The 16,820-nt window shown below is 45.5% G+C and overlaps 1 protein-coding gene across 4 annotated transcripts in view; it reads left to right on the top strand.

The window, feature by feature from the left end:
- The window catches only part of MSRA (methionine sulfoxide reductase A), a 431,273-nt gene that overhangs the window by 240,881 nt on the left and 173,572 nt on the right, over positions 1-16,820 (top strand). For 2 of the 4 annotated variants that reach the window (XM_088447546.1, XM_088447545.1), the window contains exon 3: positions 6,098-6,166. The exons of the other annotated variants lie outside the window; for them this stretch is intronic. In XM_088447546.1, coding sequence (XP_088303672.1) covers positions 6,098-6,166 — 69 coding nt within the window. The remainder of the gene's footprint in view (positions 1-6,097; positions 6,167-16,820) is intronic. 4 annotated transcript variants of the gene reach the window in all.

Below are 16,820 nucleotides of genomic sequence, written 5' to 3'. Positions count from 1 at the left end.
TTTACTTTAGTACATTTATGCTCTTTGTTGTCTGGTTTAGGGATTCATGCAGTGCGCGGGATTAATGGCTGCCTAAGTGCTCAGAGTAACGTTTGTCACATTAGTGAACAGAAAACACCGGTGCATTTAGAAGTACATCCAATATTGCTGTTTGCATAATTAAACACAACAAAACTGTCGGTCCAATGGTAAGGGCAAGAAACTTCTCCTTTGATACATTGTTGAATAAATAGGCATCTCTATAGTAATATCTGAGAACATTTTGCTGCTGATCAGGGGAACTTAAGCCAAACTAGTGTAGGATGAAAATGTAACAGATACAGTATATCGGATGAGAAATGTCTATTTTACAATGTTATAATGCAATACACTTAGACCACCAGGATCAATAGGGTTGCCGGCAGTCGGGATCCCGGTGGTAAGAATGCCGATGCCGGGATCCCGACAAGGTTGACATACCGAAACTTGTTGGTCGGTATGCTAAAACTCCTCTAACCCTAACCCTCTGTTCCTGGTGCCTAAACCTAACCATTCCCCCTAGTGCCTGAACTTAACCCTCCGAACCCTAAACCTAACCCTCTCCCCTTAGTACCTAACCCCTAACCCTCCCCCTAACCCCTGATACTTACCTTCGGGATGCCGTTGGTCAGTATTCCAGGTCCGGTATTTAGACCGTCGTCAGCCGGGATGCTGACCAGATCCCGGATCAATATACCATAGAGACTTCCATCTAATGACCTGTATGCAATACAGTCTGATGTGATCACCATTGCACAACATATGGGGCCTGATACAGAGGTGCGCTAATTGCATACTTACCGACTTTCCAAAAAGCCCGGAGAGGAGATGCTGCTGTCAGCTTCGAGGGACAGGGCCAGATATCATTAGGCCCTTCCTTTTTACGGAAAAAGCCATCAATTCACGGTCTGTGAGGAAGGGGCGGGGCTAAATGACGAGATTCAATTGGTTTAGCCCGCCCCCTACCTACGGACCTGCAAATTCCCCGTAAAATCTCCCCATCCTGTCCACTTCACTAGGAAGTGGACGGGATGCGGGAGATCTGCCTGCTTTTTTGGAGGTGCGGGGGACTACCCGAAAAATCGTGAGCCTCCCGCAACTTCCGGGAGATTAGGCAAGTATGGCGTAATGTTGATTCTGTACGCAAGCGGCCAATGCTATCAGTCTGCGCTTGCGCTCAAGTCGCTCTGCACATGCATCCCAATGGTTTACCGCCAGGAGCAGCAAAATAAATATGTGGGCGTTTCTGGGTGCTAGCTAGCCAGATGTGGGCATGTCACGGTCAGCGACGCAGATGCACTGGCACTGGAGGCCATGTTCAGATGGAGATCCTGCCCCCTCCATAGGGCTGGTGCAATCTCCAATGGTGTGACCGATGGTGCATCTTAATACGCTCAGTGGTAGATTAGCACTGCAGCCAGTGGGAGTCTCTGTGCAAATACCATCAGCTGCGTCATTAGCATAAAGGTGCAGTCACTCTGCGTCAAAAGACGCAGTTACGGCTGCAATAATGTGCAACGTTGTCTCCTGGAATTCCAGTTGTTGTAGTCCTCAATGGGTTTATATGGAATACAATAGGAGAAATAACATTGTGCTCTCTGTGGTAAGGGATGGACCCACCAGATAAGGACTTATTGGTCTATACTCACCCTTTGTCAGACGTATGTTTGCTTTGGACATTAATTTGGTGTCTTTATTGAGTTGTAGGGACACCCTCTGTATTGTATTAGGACAATTGCATACAAAGAATGCTATACAGTAGTCCCTTTACTAAATAATGTATCAATTGGTAGAAAAGGTTATTATTTATTATATGCAATTACGTTTTATGCCATGTAAAACCATTGAATTGCTTGATAAAGCAGTAAATTAACAACAAAGATTTAAAAAATATTATAGATAATATAAAATAATAGGAATTAAATAACCTCATAATATAGGTGTAACGCGTATCGCACATCACTGTCTGCTTCCTCAGGCAAATAAACTTTTTCTATCACCAGTGCGCAACATATAGCCTCCCCTGATCACCAGTGCACAGTATGTAGCCTCCCCTGATCACCAGTGCACAGTATGTAGCCTCCCCTGATCACCAGTGCACAGTATGTAGCCTCCCCTGATCACCAGTGCACAGTATGTAGCCTCCCCTGATCACCAGTGCACAGTATGTAGCCTCCCCTGATCACCAGTGATCAGAATGTAACCTCCCCTGATCACCAGTGCACAGTGTGTAGCCTCCCCTGATCACCAGTGCACAGTATGTAGCCTCCCCTGATCACCAGTGCACAGTATGTAGCCTCCCCTGATCACCAGTGCACAGTATGTAACCTCCCCTGATCACCAGTGCACAGTGTGTAGCCTCCCCTGATCACCAGTGCACAGCATGTAGTCTCCCATGATCAAAAGTGCACAGCACGTAGCCTCCTCTGATCACCAGTGCACAGTATGTAGTCTCCCATGATCACCAGTGCACAGTATGTAGTTTCCCCTGATCACCAGTGCACAATATGTAGCCTCCCCTGATCACCAGTGCACAATATGTAGCCTCCCCTGATCACCAGTGCACAATTTGAGTCTTAGATCACCAGTGCACAATATGTATGTCTCCCTGATTACTAGTGCACAGTATGTATGCCTCTTCTGACCACCAGTGTACAATATGTAGCTTTCCCTGATCACCAGTGCACAGTACGTAGCCTCCTCTGATCACCAGTGCAGAATATGAAGCCTTGGATCACCAGTGCACAATACATAACTCTTCCTGATCACCAGCCACAGTACATATGCCTCCCCTGATCACCAGTGCACAATGTGTAGCCTCCCCTGATCACCAGTGCACAATGAGTAGCCCCATCTGATCACCAGTGCGCAATGTGTAGCCTCATCTGATCACCAATGCACAGTGTGTAGCCTCATCTGATCACCAGTGCACAATGTGTAGCCTCATCTGTTTACCAGTGCACAATGTGTATCCTCATCTGATCACCAGTGCACAATGTGTATCCTCATCTGATCACCAGTGCACAATGTGTAGCCTCATCTGATCACCAGTGCACAATGTGTATCCTCATCTGATCACCACTGCACAATGTGTATCCTCATCTGATCACCACTGCACAATGTGTAGCCTCATCTGATTACCAGTGCACAATGTGTAGCCCCATCTGATCACCAGTGCACAGTGTGTAGCCTCATCTGATCATCAGTGCACAATGTGTAGCCTCATCTGATCACCAGTGCACAATGTGTAGTCTCCCCTGATCACCAGTGCACAATGTGTATCCTCATCTGATCACCTCTGCACAATGTGTAGCCTCATCTGATCACCACTGCACAATGTGTAGCCTCATCTGATCGCCAGTGCAGAATGTGTAGCCTCATCTGATTACCAGTGCACAATGTGTAGCTTCATCTGATTACCAGTGCACAATGTATATCCTCATCTGATCACCACTGCACAATGTGTAGCCTCATCTGATCACCAGTGCACAATGTGTAGCCTCATCTGATTACCAGTGCACAATGTGTAGCCTCATCTGATCACCAGTGCACAATGTGTAGCCTCATCTGATTACCAGTGCACAATGTGTAGCCCCATCTGGTCACCAGTGCACAATGTGTAGCCTCATCTGATCACCAGTGCACAATGTGTAGCCTCATCTGATCACCAGTGCAAAATGTGTAGCCTCATCTGATCACCAGTGCACAATGTGTAGCCTCATCTGATCACCAGTGCAAAATGTGTAGCCTCATCTGATCACCAGTGCACAATGTGTAGCCTCATCTGATCACCAGTGCACAATGTGTAGCCTCATCTGATCACCAGTGCAAAATGTGTAGCCTCATCTGATCACCAGTGCACAATGTGTAGCCTCATCTGATCACCAGTGCACAATGTGTAGCCTCATCTGATCACCAGTACATCATCACCGACCCAGTCTCTATTTCTTTAAGTGACACCTGATTAACTTGCAGAACAGGTTCTAACTTAGATCTAAACACACACTGTAATGGTGAGTACTGTAATGAAGCCAGGTTTTTTTTTTTTTTTATAGAAAAAAATAATCTATAATAAGCTGTTAGAGTCATTTAAGATGGAGAAAACAGATATTGATTAAAAGCAATGTTTACATATTGTGTCGGCAGCCAATAATCCTGGCATATAGTATATCTATAAAGCAGTGTAGCCCCACTGTGACTTTGTGGGCTATAACTGCATCATTTCTGCTCTAGAACAGAGAGGTGGAAAAAATAAAATCCATGCAATCTATCATAACTGAATTCCCCACTATATCAGTGAGGTCCCGGGGTGCTTTATTGGCGAAAGCAAAATAGGATCTGTTATAATTGTGTAGTAACATTTATCCGGTACCATTACTCTTGTGGTGTTACTATTGCGCAGGTGGGTGTCTATACTATATGATAATGCACCTGGATATAAGGGCGGGTGTCTATACTATATGATAATGCACCTGGATATAAGGGTATTGCATCAGGGGTGCACTTTGTCCTCACATCTTTGCTGCAGTCATGCCAAAAGCCCCTCTCAGCGCCCCAGGTCTTGTGCGACTCTGCTGACTTTTTTTTTTTTTTTTGCATCTTTTACGTCTGAAAGTGCGTCTTAGTCGCCATGCGGAGGCGACTGTGCTGATTCATTTGCAATGCGACACTTGTGTATCAGTGTGCGACGGAGTACGAATCTGTATATGAAATGCTACGATGCATCGTCCGCTGCGTTTTTTTCCACGCCAAGTTCTGTTGTGTTTCGTTTACAGACTCAGTCGCATATCAAATTAATCACCGCAGTCTGCCGGTGCCTCCTAGTCGGATCACATTGTGGCTAAGACACATTTAGGGGCGAATAAGATTACAAAAAGACAGGCACCTGGGACCTGGCGGCTCACTCGCACCATATGGCGTATTGAGGCTAGATGTATGGGGACACATCTGTATTATGCAGGATGTGAATACTCAGTTCATGAAGTTGATGTGTTGGAAGCAGGGAAAAGGTCAAGTGTAAAGATCTGAGCGACTTTGATAAGGGACAAGTTGCGACGGGTCAGAGCATCTACAAAACAGCAGGTCTGGTGGGGTGTCCCTGGTATGCGGTGGTTTGTACCTACCAAAAGTGGATCAAGGAAGGGCAACCAGCATGACAAGGTCAAGGGCAACCGGCATGACAGGGTCAAGGGCAACCGGCATGACAGGGTCATGGATGCCTATTATCAATGATGCACATGAGGATTGAAAGCTAGCCCATCTGGTCCTATACCATAGAACAGCTACTGTAGCACAGATTGCTGAATAAGTTAATGTTGGCTGTCATAGAAAGGTGTCAGAACACACAGTGCATCACAGCTTGCTGTATATGGGGTTACGTAGCCAGAGACCGGTCAGAATGCCCATGCTGTACCCTGTCCACTGCCGAAAGTGCCTACAATGGGCACATGAGCGTCAGAACTGGACTATGGAGCAATGGAAGAAGGTGGCCTGGTCTGATGACTCATGTGTTCGTTTACCTGGGGAAGAGATGGCACCAGGATGCATTATGTGAAGAAGGCAGGCTGGCGGAGGCAGTGTGATGCTCTGGGCAATGTTCTTCTGGGAAACCTTGGGACTCGGCATTCATTCGGATGCTACCTAAATATTGTTCCAGACCAAGTACAGCCCTTCATGCACTGCAAACATTGGACCTCATGCAGACCCACTCGCAAGAGCTATGTCGATGGTGATGGCATGCGCAAGCCCTGGAGCGAGTGACAAATGCACTCGCTCCGGGGCTCGCTACAAAAGAGGCGGCTGTCGATGTTGATCGACAGCTCGCCCCGTTTTGTAGGCAGGATGGGGGGGGGCGAACAAACGGAGGTGTTCCTGAAGGAACGCCTGCCGTTTGTAGGCAGCCCTACTGACATCACCAGTGATGCAGGAAGCTACCTGGGGCTTGTGGTAGACAAGACCCTACCGCAAGGGTCTTGTCACAAGCCCCAATGGTCGCGATGGTCTCGACCATGGCGACCATCACCTAGTCACTCGCTAAAGCTGTGGGTGGTAACATGCGGCCTTTTATTCTGTTTTCCAGCTAAACACCATGTCAATGGCAACTCAATGATGGAACCTTTCCCGCCAGGGACACAGATGGCAATATTTGGTAAGTGTTTTACAATGTTTCTCTAGTAAGGGTTTTGTGGCCTGAAAATGTGAACGTTCCCATCGATGCAGATAATTATTTCTAAGTGGGTTATTCCTTATGTTAATTATCGGGGGGCCGAGTGGCCCCAATAATTAAGTAACCAACTCGCTGCGAGCAGCAACAGTGGTAACAAACTCACTGTAGCAATTCAACATTGCTCCGGGGCAGAGACAGCTGATCCGAAAATCAGCTGTCACCGCTATCCCCTTCACTTTTCACTGCAACTTCCATAGCCGAGGCTGACTTGGCGGTGCTAGTGCGTCTGCATGAACTAAGGTTCACACAAGTGCGCAAAAGCCTCGGCGGCAGGAGCCGAACAGTGCAACAAGGCAAAGATTTAGGAGAAGCATTAGATTTAGGAGGAGCGTGTCCAAACTCTAATCTGTATTGCAGTGTAAACATAGAGCTGGCCAGCATTTGTGGGTTACATGCAGAAACAGCCAGTATTCACCCTGCATGCAGAAATGATACATGTATTGGCACCCCTTGCAGCCATGCTGCCTAACTCTGCTCTACCCCACGGTTATTGGACCATTGGGATCTGGGCTGAGAAGTGATCGAGATAATGACTTTCATAGCAGTTAGGGGAAGGAAAAACTGGCTGATTAGATTGGGATTAATAAAATGGGCATCTGCTCTCTTCTGTATACTAGTGTCTTCCGAACGGTCCATACGGCATTATATTGCCCATCTGAGGAGGAACTTGTATCTGAGGAGGACAAGTTTAGAAGAATGTCCAAATCAACCAATCAGCTTCTAGCTATTATTTTATAGATTGTACTTGATAAATGATTGCTGATTGGTTGCTATGGGTAACGTGTCTACTTTAACATTCTCTTTGGGTTTGCTACATTTCTCTTCTTTATGTCATGAAGAGTTAAGATTTCAGAAGAGTCCAACATTTTTACTTGGGTAAATGTATTGCTACCCCATATTGTGCATGATGATCACTTGCCGTCTACGATTGTTAGAGGCCAGGTGTAACCTTAGTAGAAGTATTTTCTGGCTTAAAATGTGTTATATTATCTTATTGTTCTTTTAATATAAGATACGCCCATCCCTCTAAGCCTTAAAATCTGCTTTCTTGGCTTTATTGAAGCCATGACCATCACCCCCTGACCTTCACCCTGGCCAGGAAGTCCGTAGCTGTCAGTGATAGAAGATGTACTATATACGAAGCTGACTTCTAGCGTCACACTAATATAGATCATTGGAGACTGATAGAGCACTGTATTCAGTGACTAGCGTGATAATGATGAAATTAATGTGGGAATCTATACCGGCTGGAATTTATCACCAGCTCACAAAGTGATCGGCAATATTACTGTTCATTGTAATTAGGCATTATGAGTTACATAGTTTAATACTAGAACCAGAGTATTGTGAGAGCTGAATTGTGTTAAGATACTTAGGGTCTCATTGATCAACGAGTTTTATGGTGCTCCAGCCAATCAGCTCCCAACTGACATTTTTCAAACAAATGACAGTAGCTGATTGGCTGGAGCACCATTATCATAGGAAACGAAGTTTATCACTCGCTGCATATGATAAAACTTGTTGATAAATGAGGCCTTAGTTTAGTGCATTGTGTAAACGAGACAAGTACAGTAACCATGCTCCCAATTTATATTATGGCTTTGTACTCAACATTCATATTTAAATAAGCCAAATGCAAATAGTAATATTAAAGGAAGGATAGTAAATGGAACTAGCCTGTCATACTCTCTCTCTGTGTATATACAGTCAGGTGCATAAATATTGGGACATTGACAGAATTTTCATATTTTGGCCTCTATTCACCACCACAATGGCTTTGAAATGAAACAAACAAGATGTGCTTTAACTGCAGACTTTCAGATTTAATTTGAGGGTAATTACATCAAAAATCAGGTGAACGGTGTAGGAATTACAACAGTTTCTATATGTGCCTCCCACTTTTTAAGGGGCCAAAAGTAATGGGACAAACTAAACAATCCTAAATCTAACTTTCACTTTTTAATACTTTGTTGCAAATTCTTTGCAGGCAATTACAGCCTGAAGTCTGGAACGCATAGACATCACCAGACACTGGGTTTCATCCCTGGTGATGCTCTGCCAGGCCTCTACTGCAAATGTCTTCAGTTCCTGCTTGTTCTTGGGGCATTTTTTCTTCAGTTTTGTCTTCATCAAGTGAAATGCATGCTCAATCGGATTCAGGTCAGGGGATTGACTTGGCCATTGCATAACATTCCACTTTTTAGCCTTAAAAACCTCTTTGGTTGCTTTTGCAGTATGCTTCGGGTCATTGTCCATCTGCACTGTGAAGCGCCGTCCAATGAGTTCTGAAGCATTTGACTGAATATGAGCATATAATAGTGCCCGAAACACTTCAGAATTCATTCTGCTGCTTTTGTCAGCAGTCACATAATCAATAAATACAAGGGAACCAGTTCCATTGGCAGCCATACATGCCCACGCCATGACTCTACCACCACCATGCTTCACTGATGAGGTGGTATGTTTTGGATCATGAGCAGTTCCTTTCCTTCTCCATACTCTTCTCTTCCCATCACTGTGGTACAAGTTGATCTTTGTCTCATCTGTCCATAGGATGTTGTTCCAGAACTGTAATGGTTTTTTTAGATGTTGTTTGGCAAACTCTAATCTGGTCTTCCTGTTTTTGAGGCTCACCAATGGTTTACATCTTGTGGCGAACCCTCTATATTCACTCTTGTGAAGTCTTCTCTTGATTGTTGACTTTGACACATATACACCTACCTCCTGGAGAGTGTTCTTGATTTGGCCAACTGTTGTGAAGGGGTTTTTCTTCACCAGGGAAATAATTCTTCTGTCATCCACCACAGTTGTTTTACGTGGTCTTCCGGGTCTTTTGGTGTTGCTGAGCTCTCCGGTGCGTTCTTTCTTTTTAAGAATGTTCCAAACAGTTGATTTGGCCACACCTAATGTTTTTGCAATCTCTCTGATGGGTTTGTTTTGATTTTTCAGCCTAATGATGGCTTGCTTCATTGATAGTGACAGCTCTTTGGATCTCATATTGAGAGTCGACAGCAACTGATTCCAAATGCAAATGTCACACTAATGCTGGCCATACACGCTACAATTATCGGGGCGATCCACCTGATATCGGCGGATCGCCCCGATAATTGTAGTGTGTGGGGGGGCGACCAAGGGTTACATATTGCTCGGTCGGGCATGCCGTATTGTCCAGCAAGCCCGTCCGATGCGATATTTCCCGGTAAACTGTCGGCCGCATCGGGCAGTGTATGCCCAGCCGCGGCCGACAGACAGACATTTCCTGTGTTCCTTCCTACGGAAGGAACAGGGAAATGTCTCCTCCCCCGGGGGCGGAGCGCGGATGTCGGGCTGATACACTGAGAGAAATCTCACAGTGTATGCCGGCGACATCTGCGGCTGGCAGCCGGCCAGATAAAATGTCTGTCGGTCTGACAGGCATTTTATCTGGCTGTGTATGCCCAGCATTAGAATCAACTCCAGACCTTTTACCTGCTTAATTGATAATGAAATAACGAGGGAATAGCCAACACCTGTCCATGAAATAGCTTTTGAGTTGATAGTCCCATTACTTTTGGCCCCTTAAAAAGTTGGAGGCACATATAGAAACCATTGTAATTCCTACACCGTTCACCCGATTTGGATGTAATTTCCCTCAAATTAAATCTGAAAGTCTGTAGTTAAAGCACATCTTGTTTGTTTCATTTCAAGGCCATTGTGGTGGTGAATAGAGGCCAAAATATGAAAATTCTGTCAATGTCAAAAATATTTATAGACCTGACTATATATATATATTTACCCATTTACGGTCGGGTGTACATCGCAGGTTTTCCTGCGCACTCCTGCGGGTAAGCCACTCGTTAGTTGAATTGCTCCTTGATGAGTGAATGGTCTGTGGACACGTGTGTCCCGTTTAATAACATGATGGGGAAAGGAAGAGAGAATGAAACAAAGACCAGTGTAAGGGAATAACTCTTTACGTTGGCAGAAAGGGGACCAGATGAAAAGGCCAGGTGGGGAGATTGCACAAATTGAAAATCTGTTTGGCCTTTTATATAGAGATGTTCTAGGTGGAACTTTCTCCTCTCCAGCTCTTCCTTGCTGATTGTACATCCATGAAGGAGAGGAGCGATAGCTAATTATGTTCCTGTGAGCGTTAAATCAGCTGCTGATGACTTGTAGATTGCAAATATAATGTGAAAGCTGTCTACAGTACATGCACTTCATGCTGCAAATCTGACTCCTAGGAGCCTCCATCCTGAGAATCTATGGCTGTTGCAGCTGAATAGAAATGTTCCCTTCAATGCAAACTATATTAAACAAAGTGTAGGAAAGTACTGCCCAATTCTTTTACATGCCATGCACCCTTCCTCAGAGGCTCCGCCACATGTCCCTCAGTGCCAGAATCCATGGACTGAAATCTGAAGTATAACAGATAGCTTGTGAAGTGGGGGCAAGTACATTTTGGTGGTGGGTTTTAGGGAAAAAATGGAGTCTGTTCTCCCCTGCGGGCAAGAGTCTAACGGCAAGATTCTAACTGCGCTTTTAAACATGGGAATCTGCAACATTCATGGGCAAATTGTCCTGACGGGGCAGCTGGGTTATGGCATTAACCAGGAGGATATTCCTGCCACAGCGGTTTTGACCAAACAGACCAACAGAAGTTCCCAAGCTGTTTGATTGCGTCCTACCATCGAGCTACAACATCACCATCCCCCTTTTTGCAGGTGTCGGAAAACAGGAGAATCGCTTTCAGCACGCAGTTCCCGAAACTCAGCTAACGGAAAGGAGAACACCTGTTCATTTTAATGTTAATTATGAGCGGACATTTAATAACCCTGAGGCCTGCAGCGAAACAGAAATCCCCTGGGCCAATGTACTGTGGGTTTGTTTTTTTTGGCAATCTGCTCCTGGTCATATGGGTTACACAATAGGTTTGCAATAAAGCAGAAGTATTCAACAGCTGCCGTGGGACTACACCTCCCAGCATGCCTTGCCACAGTTTTAGCATGCCCTAATACCAAAACTGTCACAAGGCATGCTGGGACTAGTAGTTCTACAGCAGCTGGAAGGTCACATGTTGAATACTCCTAAAATAAAGTAATACTGTATCTCAGGGACTGGACGGGTTTGGGAAACAATAAAGTGACAAGTCGTATGTTTCCGAAATAAATCTCCCCTCAGGGGGGAGCGCAGGAGAGGTACTTATATAGGTCAAATGTAATATTTGTGTGTTCAAACAAAATAATGCAAATGATTCATTATTGTAAGCCTGGAGAGGCATTCGTAACTGCAGTGATTCACTATAGCGCTGTATACAGAAGCCATCCCCACCTACCGGATTACACATGTACATAATTACCCTGGGCCATTGCATTATTTCTGATGTACAGGTTGAGTCTCCTATATCCAAAATGCTTGGGACCAGGGGTATTTTGGATATCTGAAAATTCTGTATATTGGAATAATTGCATACCATAATGACATCTTGGGAATGGGACCCAAATCTACTCACAGAATGCACTTATGTGTTATAAACACACAGCCTGCAGGTCATTTTATATTATATTTGTAATAATTTTGTGGCTCAAAGTTTGTGTACATACGTGAAATGCATTTATGTTTCATATACACCTTATACACACAGCCTGAAGGTAATTTTATACAATAGTTTTAACAATGGTGTGCCTTAAACAAAGTTTGTGACCCATCAAAAAGCAAAGGTTTCACTATCTCAGTCATGCTAAAAAAAATTCCATATTTCGGAATATTGGGATATGGGAGACCTGTAATAGTACATGTAAATCTTCTAACCTGCTTATTTACAAATATTTTTTAACCTTTTCATCCACATCCATTGATGGCGCAGCCTCATAGTCTTTGTTACAGTGAGTGAAGTTGTCAAAACAATTGTTTAGCAGTCACAAAGTACATATTACTGTCATGAAAGTATAGGATGTGGTCAAATGTGCCACAAATATTTCATGGATTTTTTATTTTTTTTTAAATGTGCCACTAACTTATTATTTTCTTTGTTCAGCTTCTTTCAACTTTATGATAGGAATGTGATCTGTACTAATCTTAATAAAGTTTACAAGAATTTTTGAAATAGCAATTTTCATAATGTACCAAACGTAATAAAAAAGGGTTGGGAGAGGGCGGTGCTATTGATATATTCATTCCCTAGCAGGATAGATGTGAATTGTAAGCTTTCTGGACTACTTACGTAAGACACGGAGTAATATAGGATCTGAAATGCCACGCATTTATTCACACGTGATAAAAAGGGTGTTGAGAACATGATGTCAATAAAGTTGCTGGCTGCACCACTATCCAGGAATGCGGAGATGGAAATTTGCTGACCAGCTACCTGAATTACTGTGGGAATAAGGACTGAATTTGAGGGAGAGACAGATACAAGGTCTAGATGTAACTCTCCCTGTACACTTAGACCTTGCCTTTTCCCAATTTCACTGGGCAAGCAAATGCGGCATGTACTTTTCCTCCACAGTACAGACAAAGACCTTGAGACTGCCTTCTGCGCTTTTCTTCAGCAGATAGGCGAAAAGCTCCTAACTGCACAGGTTCCCCTGGATCCGGTGGAGACACCCACAATGGTGATTGAGGAGAGGACGTTGGAAGCTCCTTCTCCAACCTTCGTTCCCGAAGTCGACTATCAAGGCGGATGGCTTTATGCATAAGGTCATCCAATGTCTCGCGGGACAGAGTGCTGCACTAAAATGTCCTTGATCTGGTCTGAAAGACCTAATAAAAATTGACTCCGTAGTGCCTTAGACCACTTGCGGAATTCGATGCAGTAATCTTCCGCAGCTTTCTGACCCTGTTTTAAGGATCTAAGACTAGATTCCACCAACGCTGCCTTATCTGGATCGTCATAGAGTAGACCTAAGGTGGAGAAGAATGCATCCATAGTTTGAAGTGCACTGTGCGTGGGAGGAAGACCTAAGGCCCAGGTCTGGGGATCACCTTGAAGCAACAAGATTACAATACCTACTCACTGGGTTTCGGAGCCAGACGACCCAGGTCGTAGTCTAAAGTATAACTTGCAGCCCTCTTTAAAATTCAGAAAGTCCTTGCGTTTGCCATAAAATCGGTACGGCAAATTTAATTTGGGCTCCCGAGGACCTGCTGGAGCGGGGGCAGCTCATGATTCTTCAACCCGAAGTGAAAGTTCCTGAACCTTCTGGGTCAGGGCCTGGATCTGTGCTGCGAGGATTTGAGCCGGATTCTGGATGGGTTCCGTGATCACAAACCCCTAATACTGTGATTTTTTCTGATGTTTGGCCACTGATAATGTAATGAATCCCAGAGCTCATTCTGTGTGAAATCCCTAGAACCCAGGCTAGCGAGGTCCGCCCCTAACAGCCATCCGTTGTTCCCTTAGATAAATAAACGATCACCGGTACTTAGGTGGACGCCTGGTCTTAGTACTCAGGGTAGTAGTGGTTCACACGAGAATACTATGGGATCCAGTGGTGCTGAGGATTAGGTAGTAAGGATTGTCGGGTTACACCTCAGGAAGGAAGTCCAGCAACAATCCTGAGGGCTGGAAACAAAGACAAGATTCGGCTTAGAACGAGTAGCAGCTTTGAGGGCTGGTAGCGCTCAAGAAGATGTGGCCTTGGGGCCGTGGAGCAGCCTTGAGGGCTGGCAGTGCTAGACAAGATGCGGCCTTTGGGCCGTGGAACAGCCGTGAGAGCTGGTAGCGCTCAACAAAATGCGGCCTTTGGGCCATGGAGCAGCCTTGAGGGCTGGCAGTGCAAGACAAGATGCGGCCTTAGGGCCGTGGAGCAGCCTTGAGGGCTGGTAGTGCTAGACAAGATGCGGCCATAGGCCGAATAGTAGGTCGCAGAGTTGCGTCGACAGAAAGACGCAGAAGTGCTACTTGTACTGCCGAGATGACACAAGCGGCAGGAGACACTGGATTGTGACTTGAGCCGCCGAGATGACACAAGCGGCAGTGGACGCTGGGTGGTGGCCTGTGCCGCCAGGATGCCACAAGCGGCAGGAGATACTGGAGTGCAGCCTGTGCTGCCGAGATGACACAAGCGGCAGTAATGGACGCTGGATTGCAGCCTGTGTCGCCGAGATGACACAGGTGGCAGAGACACTCGAGACAGGCTGAGGTTCGACACACTCGACTAGACAGGATTCGAACACCAGAATCGGAAACACGTGAGACGCTATCACCAGCATCTGAGCAGCCTCTGCACAAGCAAGAAAAAGCCACAGGAGCCAATCCGGACAGACAGCCGGTGGGAAGAGTTCAGTGATCGATCCTCCGGCGTTCGCAACGCAGCGGCTTGTAACTGATCAGGTGTACACACTATACGATGTGTACGATATATCGCTCCGATCCGCGTTGGGAGGAAATATCGTACAGTACATCGTATGGTGTGTACCCAGCTTTACAATGCCTATAATTCTAAGTGTATTTATGACTTTTTAATCATTCAGATTACTGGGCTGCCAGCAGCGCCATCTTTTCTGTCACTGCTTTCAGAAAGACGGCAAAGGAGCAAAAGACAGTAAAGACTCTGAGGACATCATTCAGAGTCGTCCGCAAGCGCTGAGCGCTTGCAACCGACTCGATGTTCTGGTCCTACACACGCGCAGCAGCCGCACTGCGTGTGCGCAAGCCCCGGAGCGAGAGAGAAACATCTCTCGCTCCGGAGCTCTCTACAAAAGGGGCGGCTGTCGATGTTGATCGACAGCTCGCCCCGTTTTGTAGGCGGGGCGGGGGGGTTACACAAACGGAGGCGTTCCTCACGGAACGCTTGCCGTTTTGTGGGCGGCCTCACTGACATCAGCAGTGATGTCAGTGGGGAGCTTCCTGCTCGATCGGAGCAGGAAGCTCCCTGGGGCTTGCGGGTGCTGAGACCCAACCTTAGAGTCTCGTTGCAAGCCCCGATGGTTGCAATGGCCTGACCATCGCGACCATCACCCTGGTCGGTCGCTAAGCTTAGCTAGCGACCAGGAGGCCGCACAAAAAAATAAGAAGCGCCTGCCCTCATTTAGAGAGAGCGTTCGCTTCTTGCGACCTCCTCTGAATGAGGGCCCGAGTCTTTTCTATCTTTGGAGCCAGCACCATATTGGAGGGGGAACGGGCCTTATATTGGCAGACACATTGAAGCTATCATAGGGGGGGAGCTTACAGAAATAAATTGCACACGGGTCCCCTTATTTGGTAAATCGCCTCTATATAGAAGTGTACTGAAGTGAACAAATACTTTTAAAATAAAAAATGGATTCCTTTTTAGTCACAGCGCTCTTTGCCAGTTTTTTTTTAACCTGTTACGGCTTGTTTACTCGAGTTTTAGGTACTGTTTGGTGGGTAATTAATATCAAATTTGCAATGCAAGCAGTTACTTCAGATTAATTGCTCTTTTTGTTTATAAATAAAAAAAAATTTAATAAAATTCAGACACTTAAAAGCCAACTGCGCACACCCCACTGTTGTGAATAAATGAAAACAAAATTAGGATGGACGGCAGCGTCAAACTAATAATGTCAAACTGCACCCCAAACCGAGTTGGATCTAGAACTTGTTTAATTTAACATAATGAAGGTTGAGTAATTACACGGGGGACGTGCTCACACTGTGATAATGCTCTAATTTATCACTGGGAAAAACATTTTAAAGCAGCTATGGACGGCAGGCCCCCGAGCCTGCCCCAGCGATGCCGGAGTTACTACCAGATACAATTGTCTATCGACATTGAAGTGGACGCGTAGAACAACTTCTAGGAAAAACTGCTGCACTGACTGGTGTTTCCCTAGCCTAGAGTCATTGCCTAGGACAGAGGTGTGGCTTGCCAGTTGTGCTCTGGAAGCCTGTGACCCGTGGAACTACAAGTGCCAGCTAGCCCTGACAGCACTTTTTTGTTCCACTGCAGCTGGTGACTCACAGGTTGAGCAAACACAGCTCTGTATACTAGGATATTTCATCCAAATGCCAAATACTGTGGAACTACACATCCCATCTTGCCCTTCCACTGTTTTATTGCTATTGCATGCTAATTCAGGGCCTGCTGGGATGTGTAGTTCCCCAACATCTGGAGTGCCACACATTGCCTTCCCCTGAAAGAACACATAGGAGCATCTTATACATTTAAATAGTTTTATATAAAATGTAAAATAAAATATACTTTATGTATTGCAATTAGAGGCGGCCCCCTATAGAACGTTTAGTAGAGATGAGCGGTTCCGTTTCTTGTTTCTTTCCTCTAAGTTCTGATCTCAGATTGAGGCAAAACGTAATTTGTCACGGATATCTCAGCGCAGACGTCAGTGAAAGGTGACGTTGTGCCTCGTTCTGAGATCCGAACTTGGCGAGAAGAACCGAGCCAAAACCAAACTGCTCAGCTGTGGTTATTAAAGCCGTATCGACCTACCGAATTTTGTTTTCCTATCTACCGTGCCTCAGATATCAATAACCTCATGTATATGTCCCTGTCCCTTCCATTTTATATCACACAATCCATATAATGTGACTCCCATGTATTGCTGTCAGGAGAGGTTGGGTACGGAACCCTGGGGGTCAGAATACAGACAGCAGCATCCCAACAGTCTGAATCCC

Source organism: Taudactylus pleione, unplaced genomic scaffold (assembly GCF_031769625.1).
Source record: "Taudactylus pleione unplaced genomic scaffold, aTauple2 ptg000434l, whole genome shotgun sequence".
Taxonomy (NCBI): domain Eukaryota; kingdom Metazoa; phylum Chordata; class Amphibia; order Anura; family Myobatrachidae; genus Taudactylus; species Taudactylus pleione.
The sequence above is the reverse complement of the archived record's forward strand: the minus strand, read 5'-3'. Positions and strand labels throughout refer to the sequence as shown.